The sequence below is a fragment of the Clarias gariepinus genome, chromosome 16 (assembly GCF_024256425.1).
Source record: "Clarias gariepinus isolate MV-2021 ecotype Netherlands chromosome 16, CGAR_prim_01v2, whole genome shotgun sequence".
Taxonomy (NCBI): Eukaryota; Metazoa; Chordata; class Actinopteri; order Siluriformes; family Clariidae; genus Clarias; species Clarias gariepinus.
In genome coordinates, this window is record NC_071115.1 from 23,359,984 (window position 1) to 23,378,336 (window position 18,353).

The 18,353-nt window shown below is 40.0% G+C and overlaps 2 protein-coding genes across 6 annotated transcripts in view; both read right to left on the reverse strand.

The window, feature by feature from the left end:
- prkcbb (protein kinase C, beta b) overlaps positions 1-5,538 on the reverse strand; it is a 138,184-nt gene extending 132,646 nt beyond the window's left edge. For both annotated transcript variants that reach the window (XM_053514397.1, XM_053514396.1), the window contains exons 1-2: positions 5,202-5,538; positions 4,535-4,566 (exon numbers count right to left, since the gene is read on the reverse strand). In XM_053514397.1, the coding sequence (XP_053370372.1) occupies positions 4,535-4,566; positions 5,202-5,383 (214 nt within the window). In that variant the 5' untranslated portion in view covers positions 5,384-5,538. The remainder of the gene's footprint in view (positions 1-4,534; positions 4,567-5,201) is intronic.
- Positions 5,539-11,391: 5,853 nt separating this feature from the next.
- On the reverse strand, positions 11,392-17,968 carry smarce1 (SWI/SNF related, matrix associated, actin dependent regulator of chromatin, subfamily e, member 1). Of its 4 annotated transcripts, none has more exons than XM_053515436.1 (11): positions 17,893-17,968; positions 16,325-16,378; positions 15,903-15,946; positions 15,282-15,386; positions 14,299-14,379; positions 13,807-13,938; positions 13,376-13,547; positions 12,986-13,158; positions 12,732-12,833; positions 12,375-12,639; positions 11,392-12,278 (listed from the first exon to the last, which is right to left on the reverse strand). In XM_053515436.1, the coding sequence occupies exons 2-11, from the start codon at positions 16,329-16,331 to the stop codon at positions 12,085-12,087; spliced, it is 1,275 nt and encodes a 424-aa protein (XP_053371411.1). In that variant the 5' UTR covers positions 16,332-16,378; positions 17,893-17,968; the 3' UTR covers positions 11,392-12,084. The 4 variants fall into 4 exon arrangements, with proteins under 4 accessions (XP_053371411.1, XP_053371409.1, XP_053371412.1 ...); XM_053515434.1 differs by having other exon boundaries at positions 14,287-14,379; XM_053515437.1 differs by having other exon boundaries at positions 15,288-15,386; positions 17,893-17,967.
- Positions 17,969-18,353: the final 385 nt, after the last annotated feature.

Sequence of the window (18,353 nt, forward strand, 5' to 3'; positions counted from 1 at the left end):
TCTGGATAAATAAACAGCTACCTGCTTAAAATTCTACTCAAGGTTAAGTGCAGGCGTAATAAAATTAGTGCATGGATGCTTACTATGAATGCTAATTTGTAACCACATGCTGTTTTTTTATTATTATTATTATTATTATTATTATTATTATAAAGTTATATTCGTTAATAAACACAATGAAAAGTCTAGTGTTATATTGACAATATTTTTTTTTTTCATTTCGAAGACTGACAACATTGGCCAGATTTTAGATGTCTATCAATTGTGGTGCCTTTTAAGATGTAATTTGCAAGTTGTTCCCCCCTTTAGGAGTGTTAGACATGCTACGTAAAGAAAAATGGATGCTTTGGTAAAAGGATATCCTTTCTCTGCTCTGTGAGAGCACGTAAGCTGTTAAAAAGCTACCTTAACCGCACTTTTATAGGCACAGGAGTAAATGGTTATTGGTACTGAGAATTAATGCAAATTTTGGACTGAAATTGCAGTACAGCAATATCATGAACAAGCAGCTTAGCAAAAACCTAGTAGTCAAACATTATCAAGTAGTGGGAGCAAGCTGGTTAAATTTATAAAGGCGAATTCATAACTCTAATGTTGTTGATTACCTTCTCACTGCACTGATTGGGTTGGTCAGTATTAAGGATTTAATCAAGTTAAATGTCTGAGAATTGATCCAAACCTAGTACTGCTCAGAAACTAATTTAAAAGTAGAAAAATTGGACACTGTTCTTTACGCTGACTTTATAATAGGAAAGGAACTTGCAGTTCAAAAGACTTCCCCAAGTTGGAAGTTGCGAATTGAAATTTCAAGCTGAGAGGGTGTTTTTGGTTGTTTTCCCTGCTTGTGGTCATAGATGCACAAGTTGCAATTTCACCTCAAATGCAGCATTATTGCTGTGCCAATTGTTTTAAATAACTAAAAAGAGACAAAATTTCCATTGATACTTTAGTGTATTTGCTACATTCAGCACACCACATAACACACCAGCTCGGACTGGGTGCCTAAACGTATCATATACCAAGAAATAAAAATTTAATTTAAACATGGCACGCACAGTGCCCCATGTTTTATTTCTGTTTACCTCACTGAAGTCACTTAATCATCTCCTCAGTGGTTGGCAAAAAAGTTCCATATTTGGATGACAATGGTATATTGTTTAATAAACTTTTGCTTTTTACTGTTAAAATGTTGAAGATAACTCCATGTTTGCAGTTTTGATAAAAACTTTTTGATAGAGTTTTTTCAAATGAAGCAAAAGAGGTGTTAAAATGCACAAATGGCAAAATATGTAAAAATCATCTTGTTATATCAGTGTGATTTTTTGTGTGAATTTGCCCAAAAAGTATAACTCCACCTCCCATAGTTTGGTGACACTGTATAAATCTGTATATTTATTTCAGATCTGTATATATATTCCAGATGCACTATATTTATATATTCACAGCGCATCACCTTTTCCACATTTTGTTATGTTACAGCCTTATTCCAAAATGGATTCAATTTATTTTTTTACTCAGAATTCTACACAGAACACCCCATATTGACAACGTGAAAAAGGTTTACTTTAGGTTTTTGCTAATTTTTAAAAATAAAAAAACTGAGAAATCACATGTACATAAGTATTCACAGCTTTTGCTCAATACTTTGATGATGCACCTTCGGCAGCAATTACAGCCTCAAGTCTTTTTGAATATGATGCCTCAAGCTTGGCACACCTATCCTTGGCCAGTTTCGCCCATTTCTCTTTGCAGCACCTCTCAAGCTCCATCCGGAGCTCCATCCGGATGGGAAGCGTCGGTGCACAGCCATCATCTCTCCTGAGATGTTCAATCAGATTCAAGTCTGGGCTCTGGATGAGCCACTCAAGAACATTCACAGAGTTGTCCTGAAGCCACTCCTGGCTGTGTGCGTAGAATCATTGTCCTGCTGAAAGATAAACCGTCGTCCCAGTCTGAAGTAAAGAGCGCTCTGGAGCAGGTTTTCATCCAGGATGTCTCTCTACATTGCTGCAGTTATCTTTCTCTTTATCCTGACTAGTCTCCCAGTTGCTGCCGCTGAAAAATTTCCCCACAGCATGATGCTGCCCCCACCATGCTTCACTATAGGAATGGTATTGGCCTGGTCATGAGCGGTCCCTGGTTTCCTTCAAATGTGACGCCTGGCATTCACACCATTCAGGAGTTCAATCATTGTCTCATCAGACCAGGGAATTTTGTTTCTCATGGTCTGAGAGTCCTTCAGGTGCCTTTTGGCAAACTCCAGGCAGGCTGCCATGTGCCTTTTACTAAGGAGTGGCTTTGGTCTGGCCACTCTACCATATAGGCATGATTGGTGAATTGCTGCAGAGATGGTTGTCCTTCCACAGAGTGACCAACGGGTTCTTATTCACCTCCCTGACTAAGGTCCTTCTCCACTGATCGCTCAGTTTGGATGGTCAGCCAGCTCTAGAAAGGTTCCTGGTGGTTTCGAACTTCTTCCACTTACAGGCGATGGAGGCCACTGTGCTCATTGGGACCTTCAAAGCAGCCAAAATTTTTCTGTAACCTTCCCCAGATTTGTGCCTCGATACAATCCTGTCTTGTGAGTCTACAGACAAATCCTTTGACTTCATGCTTGGTTTGTGTTCTGACATGAACTGTTAACTGTGGCACCTTATATAGACAGGTGTGTGCCTTTACAAATCATGTATAATCAACTGAATTTACCACAGGTGGACTCCAATTAGGCTGCAGAAACATCTCAAGGATGATCAGGATGCGCCTGAGCTCAATTTTGAGCTGCATGGCAAAGGCTGTGAATACATAAGTATGTGCTTTCTCAATTGTTTTTTAAAATAAATTTGCAAAAATCTCTAGTAAACTTTTTTCATGTTGTTATTATGGGTTGTTGTGTGTAGAATTGTGCGTAGAGGAAAAAATGAATTTAATCCATTTTAGAATAAAGCTGTGACATAACAAAATGTGGAAAAAGTATATATATATATATATATATATATATATATATATATATATATACATCAAACTCATGCATTGATTTAGATTTTCTAGTAAGTCAAACAGCAAGTAGTGCCAGCAAATTAGATCAGGGAAAAGAGTATTGACTTTTGTTGCACACATAACCTTTTTATTTACAAAGACTATTAAAGATCATGAGAAACATTAAAAGCAATACCAAAACCTCACTTTACAGATTCATTATTGTCCTTCTCTAACAGATCCACTTGGATACTTGACAACAGCACCTAATTCTTGTACAGGTATGCACTAGAATAACAACTGACCTCATCACGTCCATCAGACGTTCATAACATTACAGTAGAAGCAGGAAAAATGCAAAAGTAACAGCCTTCCACACATCAATGTCACTTGTACACAAACCCTTGCTAGTGTTTTCTTAGAACAATATTACAGTAAGTATATTTGGTTCCCAAACGCAGCAAAACCAGTGCTAGTGACAGGAGAAGCAACCCGAAGTCTTCAATCATGTATTGACTGAAGTGAAAAAAAGCTTGCACTACAAACTGACTTTACCACAGTGCTTATACTACAATATTTCCTACAGTTTTGTTATGTATATAACATGGTGTTCTCACAACATTCAAATCTCATACGTCCCTGTGAATACATCTTTCAGATGTCCTACTTCACAGAACATATACTTCACAATGCATATCTGTATCCATTAATGCTGCGTGACTCCAATGGCAGTAACAGAGCCTTCTTGGCTTCACCAGTCTCCAAATTTCTTCACATTGAATTTACTTCCTGCAGTGCACTTTACTCATCATCTGACAGAACCGATGTGATAGACATTTTTTTCTCCACATGTCAGCTTTTACTCTAATATCGACATGTTAGAGTAAAAGCTGACATGGTTTGCCTAAAACATGGAAGTTTAAAGTTTCTAAAATAAGATTATATAGTGTTTCTCAAATTAAATTTGATTCTTTCATTTAAAAAAGTATGTGGCTGATCCCCGGTGCTTGGAAAAGAGACATGAATGATTAGGATTCAACTGATCAGTTGTTCCTTGGGATAATTTCAGTATTTCCCCTAGGGTTCCCTGAAAGCCAAGGAAGCCTCATTTGATCTATCTTTCCTCCAAACTGTGAGTCATTTACATGCAAATATTAAACTTGTCCAATGGCAAGATTTTGGAGTTTGGTGTACTCACCTTTGCCTTGTTTAAAAGATATAGCATTATTCTAACTGCAGTAATGAAAATGTCCTAGACTCTTCCACACCTTCCCATTCAAGGCTCAAAATCCTGCTTTTATATAACATTACTGGAAATGTCAGCTAAACAATATAATGACAAAATGAACTAATGGTTTTATCTTTTTTATTTATTTAACCATAATGCTTCTTCTGAAGGGTGTACTGGGAGATGATGAAGAAATGTTAACTTGTGGGTGGAAGTGAGTTTCATTAAAAATAGATAATGATCAGATCACGAGTGGTCATCTAAAAACAGTCAGTGTTTAAATATTGTGTACAAGGAGCCAAGCTTGGCCAGTGAAGACTCACTTCTTACCTTGACACTGAAATCCTTGTTTCCCGAAACCCCTGGAACAAAAAGAAGCAGTCCATACTCATACTGTACTTTCCAGTTCAGAATGCTTAAAATCTTTTTTTATACGTTTAAAACATTTCAAATGACATGCACTTTATTTATTTATTTTAGTGCAAAGTAAAACACTATTTCATTTTAGATTTTAAAATGATACACACTACACAAAGTACATGTACTTGTACCAAAGCGCACCACACAGTACATAAGATTATTTGTACTGTAGAAATTGTGCAATATTGTACATGCACTATTGTTTATACTTAAAAAACTAAATTTATACTTATTAAACTTTAGACATACTGTATAAAGGCTTTACATACTGTATAGCCAAGGTATATAAACTGTTACCCTACACATACTTTGTAATGCTTTAGAAATGTAAAAAATCTAATGTTTCTCAGATTATTGATATGGTGCATAGACTAATTACTATTTGATTAAATAATCCATGGAAAAAATGTATAGATGGTGCATCAAGCTGCAACTTAAGATGAATGAATGAATGAAAAATTAATTATTAGTAATTATTATGTACTGTATGTTTAATTTATTTGATTTTTATTTGATTTGATTGGGTTTTATATTAATCTATGGTCACTGGACCAGGCTTCAGTGCGTGTTTTCTCACCAGATGAAGTCGGTACAGTGGCTGCAGAAGGTGGGCTGCTTGAAGAAACGCGGGATGAATTTGTGGTCCTTCACCTCGTGCACGTTCTTCTGGCGGAGCGCGCCCTGACGCGCGAACCCCCGGAGGCGCGCGCCTTTCTCCTCGCCATCACTGCCACTGCCGCTCGGAGCGCCGTCCGCCATGAGCACCGCCGAACCGTTAACCGAAGGAACAACTACAACGGACACACTACCGACTCCGATAGTGAGAGACACAGGTCCGGTACTGAGTGACTCGGATAACGCGGTGTGACAGCGCACGCGGTTGTGAGACACAGCTTCAGTTTCCGCTCTGCACGCGCCGCTTTCTCACCCAAACTGGCAAGAACACTTTGCGCTGAAACTCCTCCCTCATCACTCAGTCTGTCTCACTCTCTCTCTCTCTCTCTCTCTTCCTTCATCTGTCTCACTCTCTCTCTTCCTTCATCTGTCTCACTCTCTCTCTCTTCCTTCATCTGTCTCTCTCTCTCTCTCTTCCTTCATCTGTCTCACTCTCTCTCTCTCTTCCTTCATCTGTCTCACCCTCTTCCTTCATCTGTCTCACTCTGCTCTGCCTCCCATTTTCCTTCACCATATCTATCTATCTATCTATCTATCTATCTATCTGTCTGTCTATCTATCTATCTACTGTAATAGACAGATAATTTTACATACACTGGCAGAAATTTGTGAAATATTAACCATAAGTATTTTTTTTATTGTCATTGTTTTAGGGTCGTGGTGAGATGAAGCCTGTTATTATCACATAATTATGTTTGCCATTTTAACACCAAAATGATAAGTGAAATCACCCAATTGACCCTGATTTAAAGTTTAAATACCGTTGAATGTTTGGCCTGATAATACACGCACAAGATTACAGACACAGGTTAAAATGACTAACAGTCCGTTTCCACATTTGTGTTTAAATACCCAGTGAGATTTTATCAAAGGTAATTTTATCAAGAGCTTCACTCAGCCATGAGGAAGGCAAAAGAACTTTCAAATATTGATATTAAATGAAGGGTGGTTGATATTTATCACTCACTCATCATCTATACCGCTTTATCATGTATTCACGGTCGCAGGAGGACTGGAACCCATACCAGGAGACTTAGGGAGTGAGGTAGGGTACACACTCATTTACACACTACGGGCAATTTGGGAACACCAATTAGCCTAACCTGCATATCTTTGGACTGTGGGAGGAAACCGGAGCACCCAGAGGAAACCCCCAAAGCATGGGGAGAACATGCAAACTCAATGCACACAGAGGTGGGAATTGAACCTGGCATGGAATCGAACCCAGACCCTTAAGGTGCAAGGCGACAGTGCTAACTACTAAGCCAAGGTGCCACCTAGTTCTCACTCATCTTCTATACTGCTTAATTCTATATTCAGGTTCGCGGGGACCTGGAGCCTATCCCAGGAGGCTTAGGGCACGAGGCAGGGTACACCCTGGACAGGGTGCCAATCCATCACAGGGCACACACATACAGTACACACTCACACACTACGGGCAATTTGTGAACACCAATTAGCCTAACCTGCAAATCTTTGGACTGTGAGAGGAAACCGGGATACCCGGAGGAAACCCACCAAGCATCGAACCCAGACACTTTAGGTGCAAGGTGACAGTGCTAACCACTAAGCCAAGGTCTCACCTAGTTGATATTTATAAATCTGGAAAATGATAAAAGAAGATTTTTAAATAAAATTAAATGAAAAAACTGTGGAAATGGAAAATCAGCGGTTCTGTTGACACCAAGCATCATGCTGGTAGACCTGCAAAAATTTCAGTCACAGCTGCCAGGAGAATTGTACAGGATGCAAAGAAAAACCTATAAGGAACTTCAGCTGAAATACAGGATACCAGGTTTCCCTGTTTCAAGATGCACAATATGAAGCAACTTAGACATGGGCTGCATGGTCGTGTTGTGTGGCGGGGGAGATGTTACCACTTACATTATGCATTAAAATGTCACAAAATCATTTGGATGATGAGACCAAAATGTTACTTTTTGGACACAACCATAAAAGCGACAGAATGTTTGGAGAGGAGTCAATAAATTGTATGATGAGAAATGCATCACGCCTACTGTGAAGCATGGAGGCGGATCTCTGATTTTCATGGGGTTGTGTGAGCTGCTGTGGCACATGTCAATTTAATCAAAGTCCAGGGTGCAGCATATTATCAGAAAATATTGGTGGTCATTTTCTATTCATCAATCCATAAGCTGTGCTTGGGCTGCAATTGGACTTTCCAACACGGTAGTGATCAAAAGCACAAGGCCAAGACGAGCCTTCGGTGGCTACAACAGAATAAAGTAAAGGTTCTGGAGTGGACATTACCGTCTCCTAAATTCAATATCACGAAGACATTTGGGGAGATATTAAATGTGCAGTTTATTCAAGACAACCCAATTGATGAGACCTTAAGTTGTTTTTTTCCCAAGAAGAAAGGGTGGTTTTACAGGCTGAGAAAATAAAGGGTCATTACCATGTGATTACTTTCTTTTTTTTATCATGCTTTGTCTAATAATTGTGCTATCCTGAAAAAAAAATCTATTCGAATCCCATAAAAAAATGCGTTTGGTCCTTTAGAGAATGGTGAACATTGCATTAAAATTCTCTTAGGGTATGTAAACTTATGAGCAGATCTCTATCAATTTATCTGTCCATCTGTATGGCTATTTATCTCTTTGTCAATCTATTTGTTTTTATTTGTTCTAGTTATCTATTTGTCAACCTGTCCATCTGTCTATCTGCTGTCTTTCTATCTATCCTTTTCTACCCCTTTACACACACACACTCCAGTTATTTGTTACACCTACTTGATTGTGCAATATCTCAGATGTCTGCTACATAATACATAATGCACTGATTAAAATCTTTCTCACGCATGCACAGACACACACACATGCACAAAAGAACCCATTAATGCATTGTCTCTAATGTTATATAAAGAGAGAAAAGATATGAAAACCTTGAATCTCTCTCTCTCTCTCTCTCTCTCTCTCTCTCTCTCACACACACACACACACATTATATACAGGAATGAGTAAGTGCTGTGTATGAGTCACTCCTTTCGCTCCTCCACTTTCTCCTTCAGGTCAAAACTACCCACCATGCCACAGCTGATGGATTGATCAGTTTTGACTACGCACACTGCCACCTGCAGGCCACAATCAATGCTGTGACTACTATGAACCTCAGGTAATCACCAGGGGTAGGGTAGTGTGAAACACTTGGACCATGTAACGATTTAGTGCAGTGTGTTTGAGTTCATTTAATACCACCATTATGTAGAGATCTTTGAATCCTAAAACCTTCTCAATAATCTGGCACTTGTCAAATCGGAATGATGGAGCGCTAGCGATTATCATGTTAAAAAAAAAAAAGTAAAATAAAAAAAATCCATATCTGTGTTTGAGCAGCAGCACAGAATTCCTGAAATGGCACACCTTTAAATAATGTGCCTGAGCTGGAGTTGCATGTGCCAGCGGGGGTTGGATGCCCAGCGAGTCTATGATCTATACAATGTGTAGTGTATGTACACCTCCTAATGAGTCAGTCTGTGTTTAGACAATAGGGACAGTGGCTTTGCTAGATGGCGGATAAACTGTTGGTCCGAGTACTGACAGATGCAGTCTGGTCTATATAATCCCCTAGGGCGCAGCTGGGAACACTCTGCAGGCTCACCTGCAGTGAAAACTGCAAAGGCAGTCTACTCGGTGATAGAACCATCGGCACGAATCTGACATTCTACCACAAAGCCAACCCAGATTGATCATGCCACCAGGGAATACAAGACAAGCTTAATGCTGACTTGTATCCTAGCTAGTTAGACACCATTCCGCCTTCTACAGTATACACAGCCACATGACTTGACCACTAACACTGGAAGAGTGCATTTTTAAATACAAGAGGCATTCAAGTAAAACTGGGATTTGTAATAATGGCTTAAAACAGATTGACATTTACAGAAGCCTTCAAGCACAGTACGTTAATGAGACTTTTAGCTGCAGTAAACCATTTGAATAGTGCAAGCTTTTTAAAGAAGGCTGTACGTCAGTGAATGAAGATCCTGGCCAAGGTGGCTCTGAGTCAACAGGACTCGTTCTCATAAACATCCAGCGAGTGAAACAGCCGATTCTTAAAAATCAACAAATATCCTGTCGCTAGCTTATGGAAGAGATGCATCTGTCTGTGGGCACATTCACAAACACCACTTGCACATTACAGCAACTAGGCTGGGACTCATTGCCACGTCCCGTGTACACTCCTGACCTCGATCCAAGCTTTTTCTGGGCCATTAAAGGAATTCCTGGGAGGCCATTGTTTCAGACAGCAGGCAATCCAATCATGGTTCTGGCCTAATGAGAAAACTTTCTGCCAGGGATAGATGAATTAGTCTAGCAGAGGATTATATGGAGAAATAAAGGAAGTTTTTATTCTTATAACTGAGTTCTCTTATTCCACACCATAAAAAATCCTGGTTTACCTTGAACGCGCCCCATAGATTGATTGAATACAGCATCCAGAGAGGCTGTAAAAAGAACTACATGATTAAAGATACAAATTAATAATTTCCTGCATTCTGAGAAGTTGAAAGAAGTGACAGGCACTGTGTAATTGTGCTTTGTGTAATGCCCTGCATCACCTTTTTTATGTGAAATTCAATCCAGGGAAAACGATTGCTTGACAAATAATTGAAGCATCAAAGATGAAGACAATCATGTCATATTCTATGTTGTGTTTAATCTTTAGTTTTGTAAATATCATTGTGTGTAGGGGGTTTTGACCTTAATGAAGACCAGATTTTTATTGTATTTTCCAGTTAGGTTATGAGATTAAGAATGGCTACATCATTTTTGTATGGAAGTTTAAGAATCTAACAAAGATAGCAATACCAGTAGTTGTGTGATGGTATTGTTCTGTATCTAGTTACAACATCAGTTACTATGCTCTGTGTGCTAAACATGGTGTTGGTCATCAGCAGACTTGTGCTTCCTCTAGTTCACACTTAAACGCGTGTGTGTGTGTTTGTGTGTGTTTATGTGTGTGGAGGAAGCAACTGTCAGGTCCTGCTTCACACTTCAGAATTAGTAGAAGAAGCAGCCTCTTTATAGTTTGTATAGTGTCTGAAAAAAATAACGTATTGAATAAACCTTCCTCCGCCCCTTAACACTAGTGTCTATTGAGTAAGACCTTTGAGTGTGTGGTAGCATTCACAAGACTGCAAGATAGAAAGACAAGTAAAGATACATTAGACCAAAGAGTAAGAGGCAAGGAAAGTCAGAAAGAGTTGCAATGCAGAAACAAAAGTGAGAAACTTAGGAGTAAGAGGTGGAAGGAAAAGAAAGACAAGACAGAGATATAGTCAAAGTTCTGTTTCTTAGTGATTAAAAAAAATACAGAACATGTGATTCACCCATGTTAATGCACTGCCTCCTGCTGGACATCATGAAGCAGGCTCTAGACACTCATGACATACAGACCCTGTCTTACAGATAGTCCTAAGACTAGAAATTGGGTTGCCAAGATGAGTCTCATCATTTCAGGAGTAACAACCGGTGTGGTCTTCTGCTGCTGTAGCCCATCTGCTCAAAGATTCGATATGTGCGTTCAGAGATACTCTTTGGCATACCTCTGTTGTAACGAGATGCCATTTTTCATTCTCCTCTGACATCAACAAGGCATTGTTGCTCACTGCATAGTTTTTCTTTTTCAGACCATTTTTTGTAAACCATAGAGATGGCTAGGTGTGAAAATTGCAATAGATAGCCAGCTCTTTGAGACTACTCAGACTAGCGCAACTTGCAGCAACAACCATACCACGTTCAAAGTCATTAAATCACCTTCTGTCCCTGGACTAATTTTAAGTTCAACTTCGGCAGAATATTTTGACCATGTCTTTATGGCCAATTAGATATTTAGCAAGGATACATGTCTTATTCCTGACCCAGAATTTTAATTGTAACAGTTTAAGCAGCTGCTTGAAACATTACGGAAACCAGATTTTAGAGAAAACTTTAGGACAGCATACCGTTTATCACAATATGAAAAAGAACTCTTTAGAAATTGGATTTGGGAAATTTATTTGATCAATAAACTTTGCTAGATTGTACACATGCATTTGCTCAATAATAATAAAGTCAAAGACAGCAAGATAAGACATATAAATCACTTTATTGGGTAATACATCGTAACAGTACAAAAAACGGCTGCGTTTCACGAGAATGTGTATGCTAACAACCTAGTAAGATTGGTGATCATCTCACCTGCGCTTTATGACAATATCCTGCCAAGACATGTGATCAACTGAAGATAGAAATAGCAGGAAAAATATGGGGAAGAAATTAAGCTACCTAAACACAGTCTAAATACAGTTAATTGATGTTTGATGGGATGTCAGCATGGAGGGAGCAAAATACAAACTGTTTTTCCCATGATTTTACAAAGCCTGTCAAAAAAACAGCAAAAAAAAAAAAAAAAACAGGAGATTTCTTACTTTTCCATAATAAATTGAAATTCTAACAACACAACTAAGATGCTGTCAGCTTGGGTCACATGTTCCTTTCTGAATATAAATTATAAACCCTTTGCACTTGCAGTGCTAAAAGGCATACATTGCCATTGTGTGTCTCACATGAAAAAGAGTGAGACAGAATGTCTACACATAACCTCGTTGTTATTATTAACGAAAATCAAAGCAGTGAATGTATTACAACTGGGTGGGGGGGAGGGGGGCATTACTACAGAATAAAGAAATTAAAACAAAAACATAGTGGTGTCCTCTAAAAGCGTTTGTTCTTGCTGAGGTTTAGAGGATGTATAACAGCGCAGGAGTGATCTTTGCTGAGTTACTGTGGGGGGGCAGGGGCTCTCTCCTCTGGGGCGGAGTCAGAGGGTGCAGACTCTGTGCTGTTTTCCCTCTCTAGTGGAGGATTGCTGTCGCTTGCGCCCTCCTCTAACCCGCTCTCTGCTTGCTCTGGCTTTTCAACTGTGCGCTCCTCACACTCCTGCTGGCCCTCAGACACGTCAGCCCGAGCCTCGTCTACAGGACACATTTACACACAGGCATATTATAGCAAAGCAAGAATGGGACCGGGGGAAAAGGGGTGTGATTTGGTGTTTGTGACTCGGTCCTTACCCGTCTCCATCGGACTAGGTTTGTCCTGCTCCTTGCTGTCAGTGCTGGTGTTCTGCTCACTGCTGTTTGGTTCGCTTGCACCCGGCTGATCCTCCTCTGTCGCTCTCTCCGTCTTCTCTGCCTCAGTTTCTCGCTCTTTCTCTCGCTCCCTTTCCTTCTCCCTCTCCCGTTCCCTCTCCTCCGCCCTCCGCCTGGCAGCTTCTTCCGCAGCCGCCATCTCCGCTGCAAGCTTTTCCATGTCCACCTCCACCTTCAGGCTGCACAGCTAGACACATATGCAAACACTGTTAACATCATTTCTGTCGAGATGTACATGTACACATTCGCACGTGGCCGTTACGGGGGAACGCATCTTACCCGTTTGAGCTCGTTGTTGAAGGAATCTGTAGACTCGAGGAACCGCCTTTTCTTCTCCTGATGCCTGTCCTCAATCTGCAGCAGCTCCGCCTCCAGTTTTCTCTGAATAAACACACAACATCCACATAAATTCTTCTTGGTACCGGAGCTAATATAACTATCTGCGACTTGCCAAGCTTGGCACGCTAATCTGATCAAACCATAACAAGCAGGAGGCCATGTGTGTGTGTGCACACGTGTGAGAGTGGGTGTACCTGGTGCACCATGAGGGACTGAACCTGGCGCTTGAGCACTTGCATGCGAGCCGTAGTGACCACCGAACGCACGTCAGGCACCACCACTTCACTCAGGATATCGCTGATCAGACGGTGGTTCCTGTGGAATCGAGCTGCTGCAGTGTGCTTAACAGAGAACCCGTCATCATAATCTATCCACACACAGAAAGGGAATGGAGAGTAGAAAAACAAGGTCTGAATATTAAAGAAAAATTTTATAACAATCAATGTATGAATAAAGACGTGACCCATAGAGAGAGACCATAATCAACTGGTAAATATCACACTCATCTAAAAATAAACAGATGGGTATAGTAATCGGTTAACGCGTTATAATTGCAAACACTGTCCCAGATCTTTTTTCCTCACCATCAGGATCTTCAGCCGGCTGGATGCTCATGTAAGGCTCTCCTTTGTCCAGACGAGACTGTCTCTGCCTGCTCTCCTCCTCCAGAGCCGCTTCGGCGCGATTCTTAGCATTTACGTATGCTAGGTACGCCGGGGAGTTGTGGTATGCCTTCAGGGAGTCGTTATATTCGATCTGCGGGAAAATGAAGGGCCGGGTGCCGTCATTCCTCATGGCCTCCTTACACGATAATGATGGGCTAGCTAGGCTTTTTTATGTTTGACTAGCATACTTGTGGCTAGTTTATTTACCACCATGCTTGTGCAATCATTATCCCATGTTTTTTTTTTTAAAGATTTATCATTTACTAATAGGTAAATATAACATATACACAAAGATATCACGGATAAGCTTCGCTACATCCTTTCAGTTCATAGAAAGTGGCATGACTGACCTTCTCAGCTTCGTACTCATTTAAGTAATCTTGTTTTTCCTCATCAGTGAGGTCCCTCCACATGCCCCCGATGATCTTCCCAATCTCCCATAGCTTCAAATCAGGGTTAGAGGCTTTAACCTGGTCCCAAACCTGTACATAAGGACCAGTGGTTAATGCATAAACAGCACAAGGCTCCCATTCAGAGCCCTTAGCTCAAGCAGCTAGTGTGCATTTGGTGTAGAAACCAGGAGAATTTCACTCAGGCTCAGCCGCCTTGATAGACAGATAGAGCACAAGTTCATTTTACTGTTAATCAAATCTAATTTTCATTGCAAACATCAGAGAGATAGAGTTCTTTTTTTTTTATATAGAACTCCAGGGTCACACTTCCTGTTTGAGGTCATCCATGGAAGCAATGATGGACTGCACCATCTCCCGGGTGGCATGGGAGTGGTGGTACAAAATAAGCAGTAAAAGCAGACACCGTGGGTGTCTTACCTTCCTGCTTACCTTCCGGCTGTACCGCATGTAGGGCATCAGAGGCTTATCGGGGGGTTTTGGCGGCTTGGGAACCGTAATCCCTGAGGAGTTCTGCCGAGGAGAAAAGACAAAACATACATCAAAGAGTTAGGAAAATCAGCTATTGAGGTGTAACAGCATGATTGTGAAAGGGGGAGGGGCCACAGCAATGAAGCACTATGAGTAAGGAGAGCGAGCGAGAGCACGGCTGAAAATGAAGACGGCGTTCTGAGAGGCAGCGCAACCAAAATGGTCCTTTAAGTGGGCTGATTTAAACCGGCTATGTTCTGGAAGACACCCATGCAAGGAGGACAAAACAGCTAGTGGGGTGCAAGTAACCTACAGAGGCTTTGAGGTGGAGAGCGAGCGGCTAGACACGTGACGATTACTTACGACTACCTAAAACGTTTAAAAATAGCAACTTTCAGCAGGGAAACAACTACTCGTGGCAAAATTTTTTATTTTGCTTAAGTGATTATGAAGGATAGATATGATCCAAGAGCTACGAGATAATCCATTTTCCCTGGCCTAAACCGAGATGAAAATTTCATCACTTTTACATCGAAAACGGCACATGCCTGTCTATAAGCGAAAAGTTGAAACGTTTTAGACCTAGGCACGCGCGACAAAATTAAACATAAGGAAAATGAGCAACATGGCAAAAGGTGAAGCACTTTTGAAAACCAATCTCTCAGATGAGAAGCCTGCAAAGCATGCTGGTATAGAGAGAGAGGGAGAGAGACCGGTTTCCAGAAGCATGAAAACATGAAAGGATTTATGGAAGCAACTAAAACTATAGACAATCTACCCATTTTTTCCTTCAAAGCAAATCCACTAAATAAAAAAAATTAAATTAATTATTAATAATAATAATAATTTAAAAGATCACAGATCCTGCCTCAGAGGCAAGATCATCTGGTTTAGCTTTAACGTTAGGGGAGTATCCAGGTTTCTCTGTTTAGCATGGATCCTACCATTACCCTGTTGTTTCCGCCGGGGTTTCCTCCCAGCCTGTAGTTGTTGTAGGCCAGATGGCTGTATGGGTTGTACCCCACAAACCCAGGGGTGGTGGGCATTTGCTGATGGAGACAAATGAGACAAAACACGAATGAGAAATGACAACAAACAAGGGAGGAAGGGACCAAAAGAAAAAGAAAAATGAACAAATCTTGCTTTTTTTTTGTTGTTGTTTATTTGATTTTACTTTTTTTCTTTGTTCATGATTTGCTTAAGACATGCAAAAAACAAAGCAGCAATCTTTGAAGGCAGCACAAACTGGCATTTGTTCTACATCCATTTGTAGCAAAGCCACACACTATGGGGGTGGGAGAGGCAAATTTGATGAGATGGTTAAAAAAAAAATGCTAAAAAAAAAAAAAAAAAAATCCCTAGTTTGCCTAACATGGAGATTGGATTATTTTTTTCTTTTCTTTATTGAAAAAAAAAAAGGGGTAATAAATTTCCTCGCCACCCCCGTTGAAGCTGTCCATCACCGTCCCACAGTCCTGTCCACACACTCCTGAGTGCTTTAAGGTTGGGGAGATGAGGGGAGGAGGGAGGTGTAGCGGGGCATTGGCGTGTTGTGAAATACTTACTGTAGTGGGGGCTGGAGCAGGGGGCGGGGCGTAAGACGGCCGCTCTGTGTTGGAGAAAAGGCAAAAGTTTGATTGAATAACTGATTCAACAGCACAGCTATCTGACTAATTAAACATACTACAGATGAATTAATAAAAAAAAAAAAAACTGGTGCACAAAGCATGTTGGGAGCATGAAATCGTCCAAAATATTTATGCTAAAACATTAAGAGTTCCTTTCACTGAAAGTAAGGGGCCGATCCCAATGATTGAAAAACAGCCCCACACCAGTTCCAACGTGACTGTCAAATATTCCTGTCACACAATTCAATATGTAAATAACTATACATATTAACCCACATTAACGTTTAAGCACAAACACTACGTGAAAGATTAGTCCTATACAAATAGAAAGAACTAGTTTGATTAAATTAATTCCTTACTTGACATCTTGTTGCAGGATTTTGACGAGATCAAGCAAATTCCATCATTTGGTTCTGTAACAGAAAAAAGGATTAACACGTTAAAAAATTGAATGTTTAGAATCAGCAAGACTTAATTGGAGAATGGTTATTTGTTTAGTCTATGTTTGATAAATGACAAGAAATTTCTCTCAGATCGGAAGACGATTTAGGAAAAGAAAAAATATAATTTCATTGTGCTGTAAGATACATGTGACATAATATATTTGATTATTTATTATTAAATTATACTATTAACTTTCTCACTTAAAACCCATGGTAGCATTTAAACGATACAAACTAACTTCAAAAACATGAGTTTAATATTAACTTCAAAATAAATATTTTAAAAATTATATTTTTACTGAGCAGCACGCCTCCAAAGTCTCAAAACTTCACCTGACAGTGAGGCCATGTGATCTCGTGTTGTCTTGAGACTGATGTAAGTGTATGTAATCAGTTTGTTTGAGACTTATTCGCTCAGAGTTTGTAAAAAATAAAAATAAATAAAAGGCAGATCGGAGGCTTTTAACGTGATTTTTGATGATGTAACGCAATGAAAATGCAATTCTGTTGCGCCATTCGGAAGCTTCTGCGCTCGGTACAGAATCGGTTATAACTGAGGCTGATTGGCATCAAACTAAAAAAAAACAACAACCAATTCTGGTCACATTCTGAGTTGTTTCTATTATAAATGTACCTTAATTATTATTTTTTGGTAACCGATTTAGTCAGTGAAGCGATACGTGAATCAGCACACAAAATAATCGCAATTCATAATCGAATCGATTTTACCTCTCTCTCTAAAATTCATCCTTGGTTAAACATTAACTGAATTATCCAGACAAATAATTTTCCAACTGTTTTAAAATACAGCTAGCTCTGTTTGTTCATCAATCGATTGCTTTTGTTTATTAAAGACTAAACCGCTTCAGTGTTGTGTGCTTCGCGTGCATGTGTGCGCGCTGCACTCAGAGGACCCCGCGCGGGGCTGTCTCTCTTCCGCCTGATCATAAATAATACGCCTTGTTCCTTCTTGTTCTCCCAACCAAAGTAATTTTATTTTTCATACCACAATCACACAGCTGTAGCTGTTTAATAAGCGTCATATAAAATGTATATAAAGGGGTACTTTAAATATGAAACGGCGATTGATAAACCATTCGCGAGTAATCAATGGTGGTGCAGAGACACGGCCGGCTAAGCTTCGTCTGAATTTGGATTTCTAATCATATCTCAAAAACTGCTCAATATTTTTGACATTGTTCGCTACTAAGCATTAATAATTAATCCTTAAAAGTAGTAAAATGTAGATAAGCTGGCTTCAATGAAACGTTAGCCAGCATTTTACCCACCTATAGAAAAGCTAACTTACCTAGCTAGCCTACTCCCATTCGCAAAAACACGGGCTAATTTACCCACATCATTGAAGAAAAACTGCGCCAATAAAGAGCTTGTGTGCTTACAATACTCTTTAAATGTAAATTAAGATTTATTTTTAAGTATATTAATCTGTCCTAGGATCACAAAGACACATTACCGACACTCACCCACACTCCTTTGTTCCCCTCAGAGCTCCGTATCAGCAGCACGGCGCTCACTGCTGCCCCCTAGCATACATCCAAATACTACAACGTCATAACACCGTTACGGTCTCAATACTGCCCTCTAGTGTATAACCCAATTACATTACACAGCTTTCAAAAAAACAGTACATCGGATAAATCATTCTCACATTGTTTCATTCATTCATCTTCTATACCACTTATCCTGGACTACTCCCTGGACAGGTTGCCAATCCATCACAGGACACTCAAAATACGGTCAAGTTGGCATCACCAATTAACCCAATCTGCATGTCTTTGGACTGTGGGAGAAAACCGGAGTACCTGGAGGAAACCCACCCAATGGAAGCTCCATGCATGCACACAGACCCAAGGCAGGAATCAAACCACTACTCCACCGTGCTGCCCTCAAATAAGTCAATCGTACATAATAACAATGACAACAA

What these genes read in the sequence shown, in the direction of transcription:
- smarce1 (XM_053515434.1), bottom strand. An exon ending in CTGCTCCAGCCCCCACTACA is followed by an intron (nt 15,387 to 15,902) that starts GTAAGTATTTCA and finishes TGTCTCCATCAG; the next exon opens with CAAATGCCCACCACCCCTGG. An exon ending in ACCTAGTCCGATGGAGACGG is followed by an intron (nt 12,279 to 12,374) that starts GTAAGGACCGAG and finishes TGTGTCCTGTAG; the next exon opens with ACGAGGCTCGGGCTGACGTG.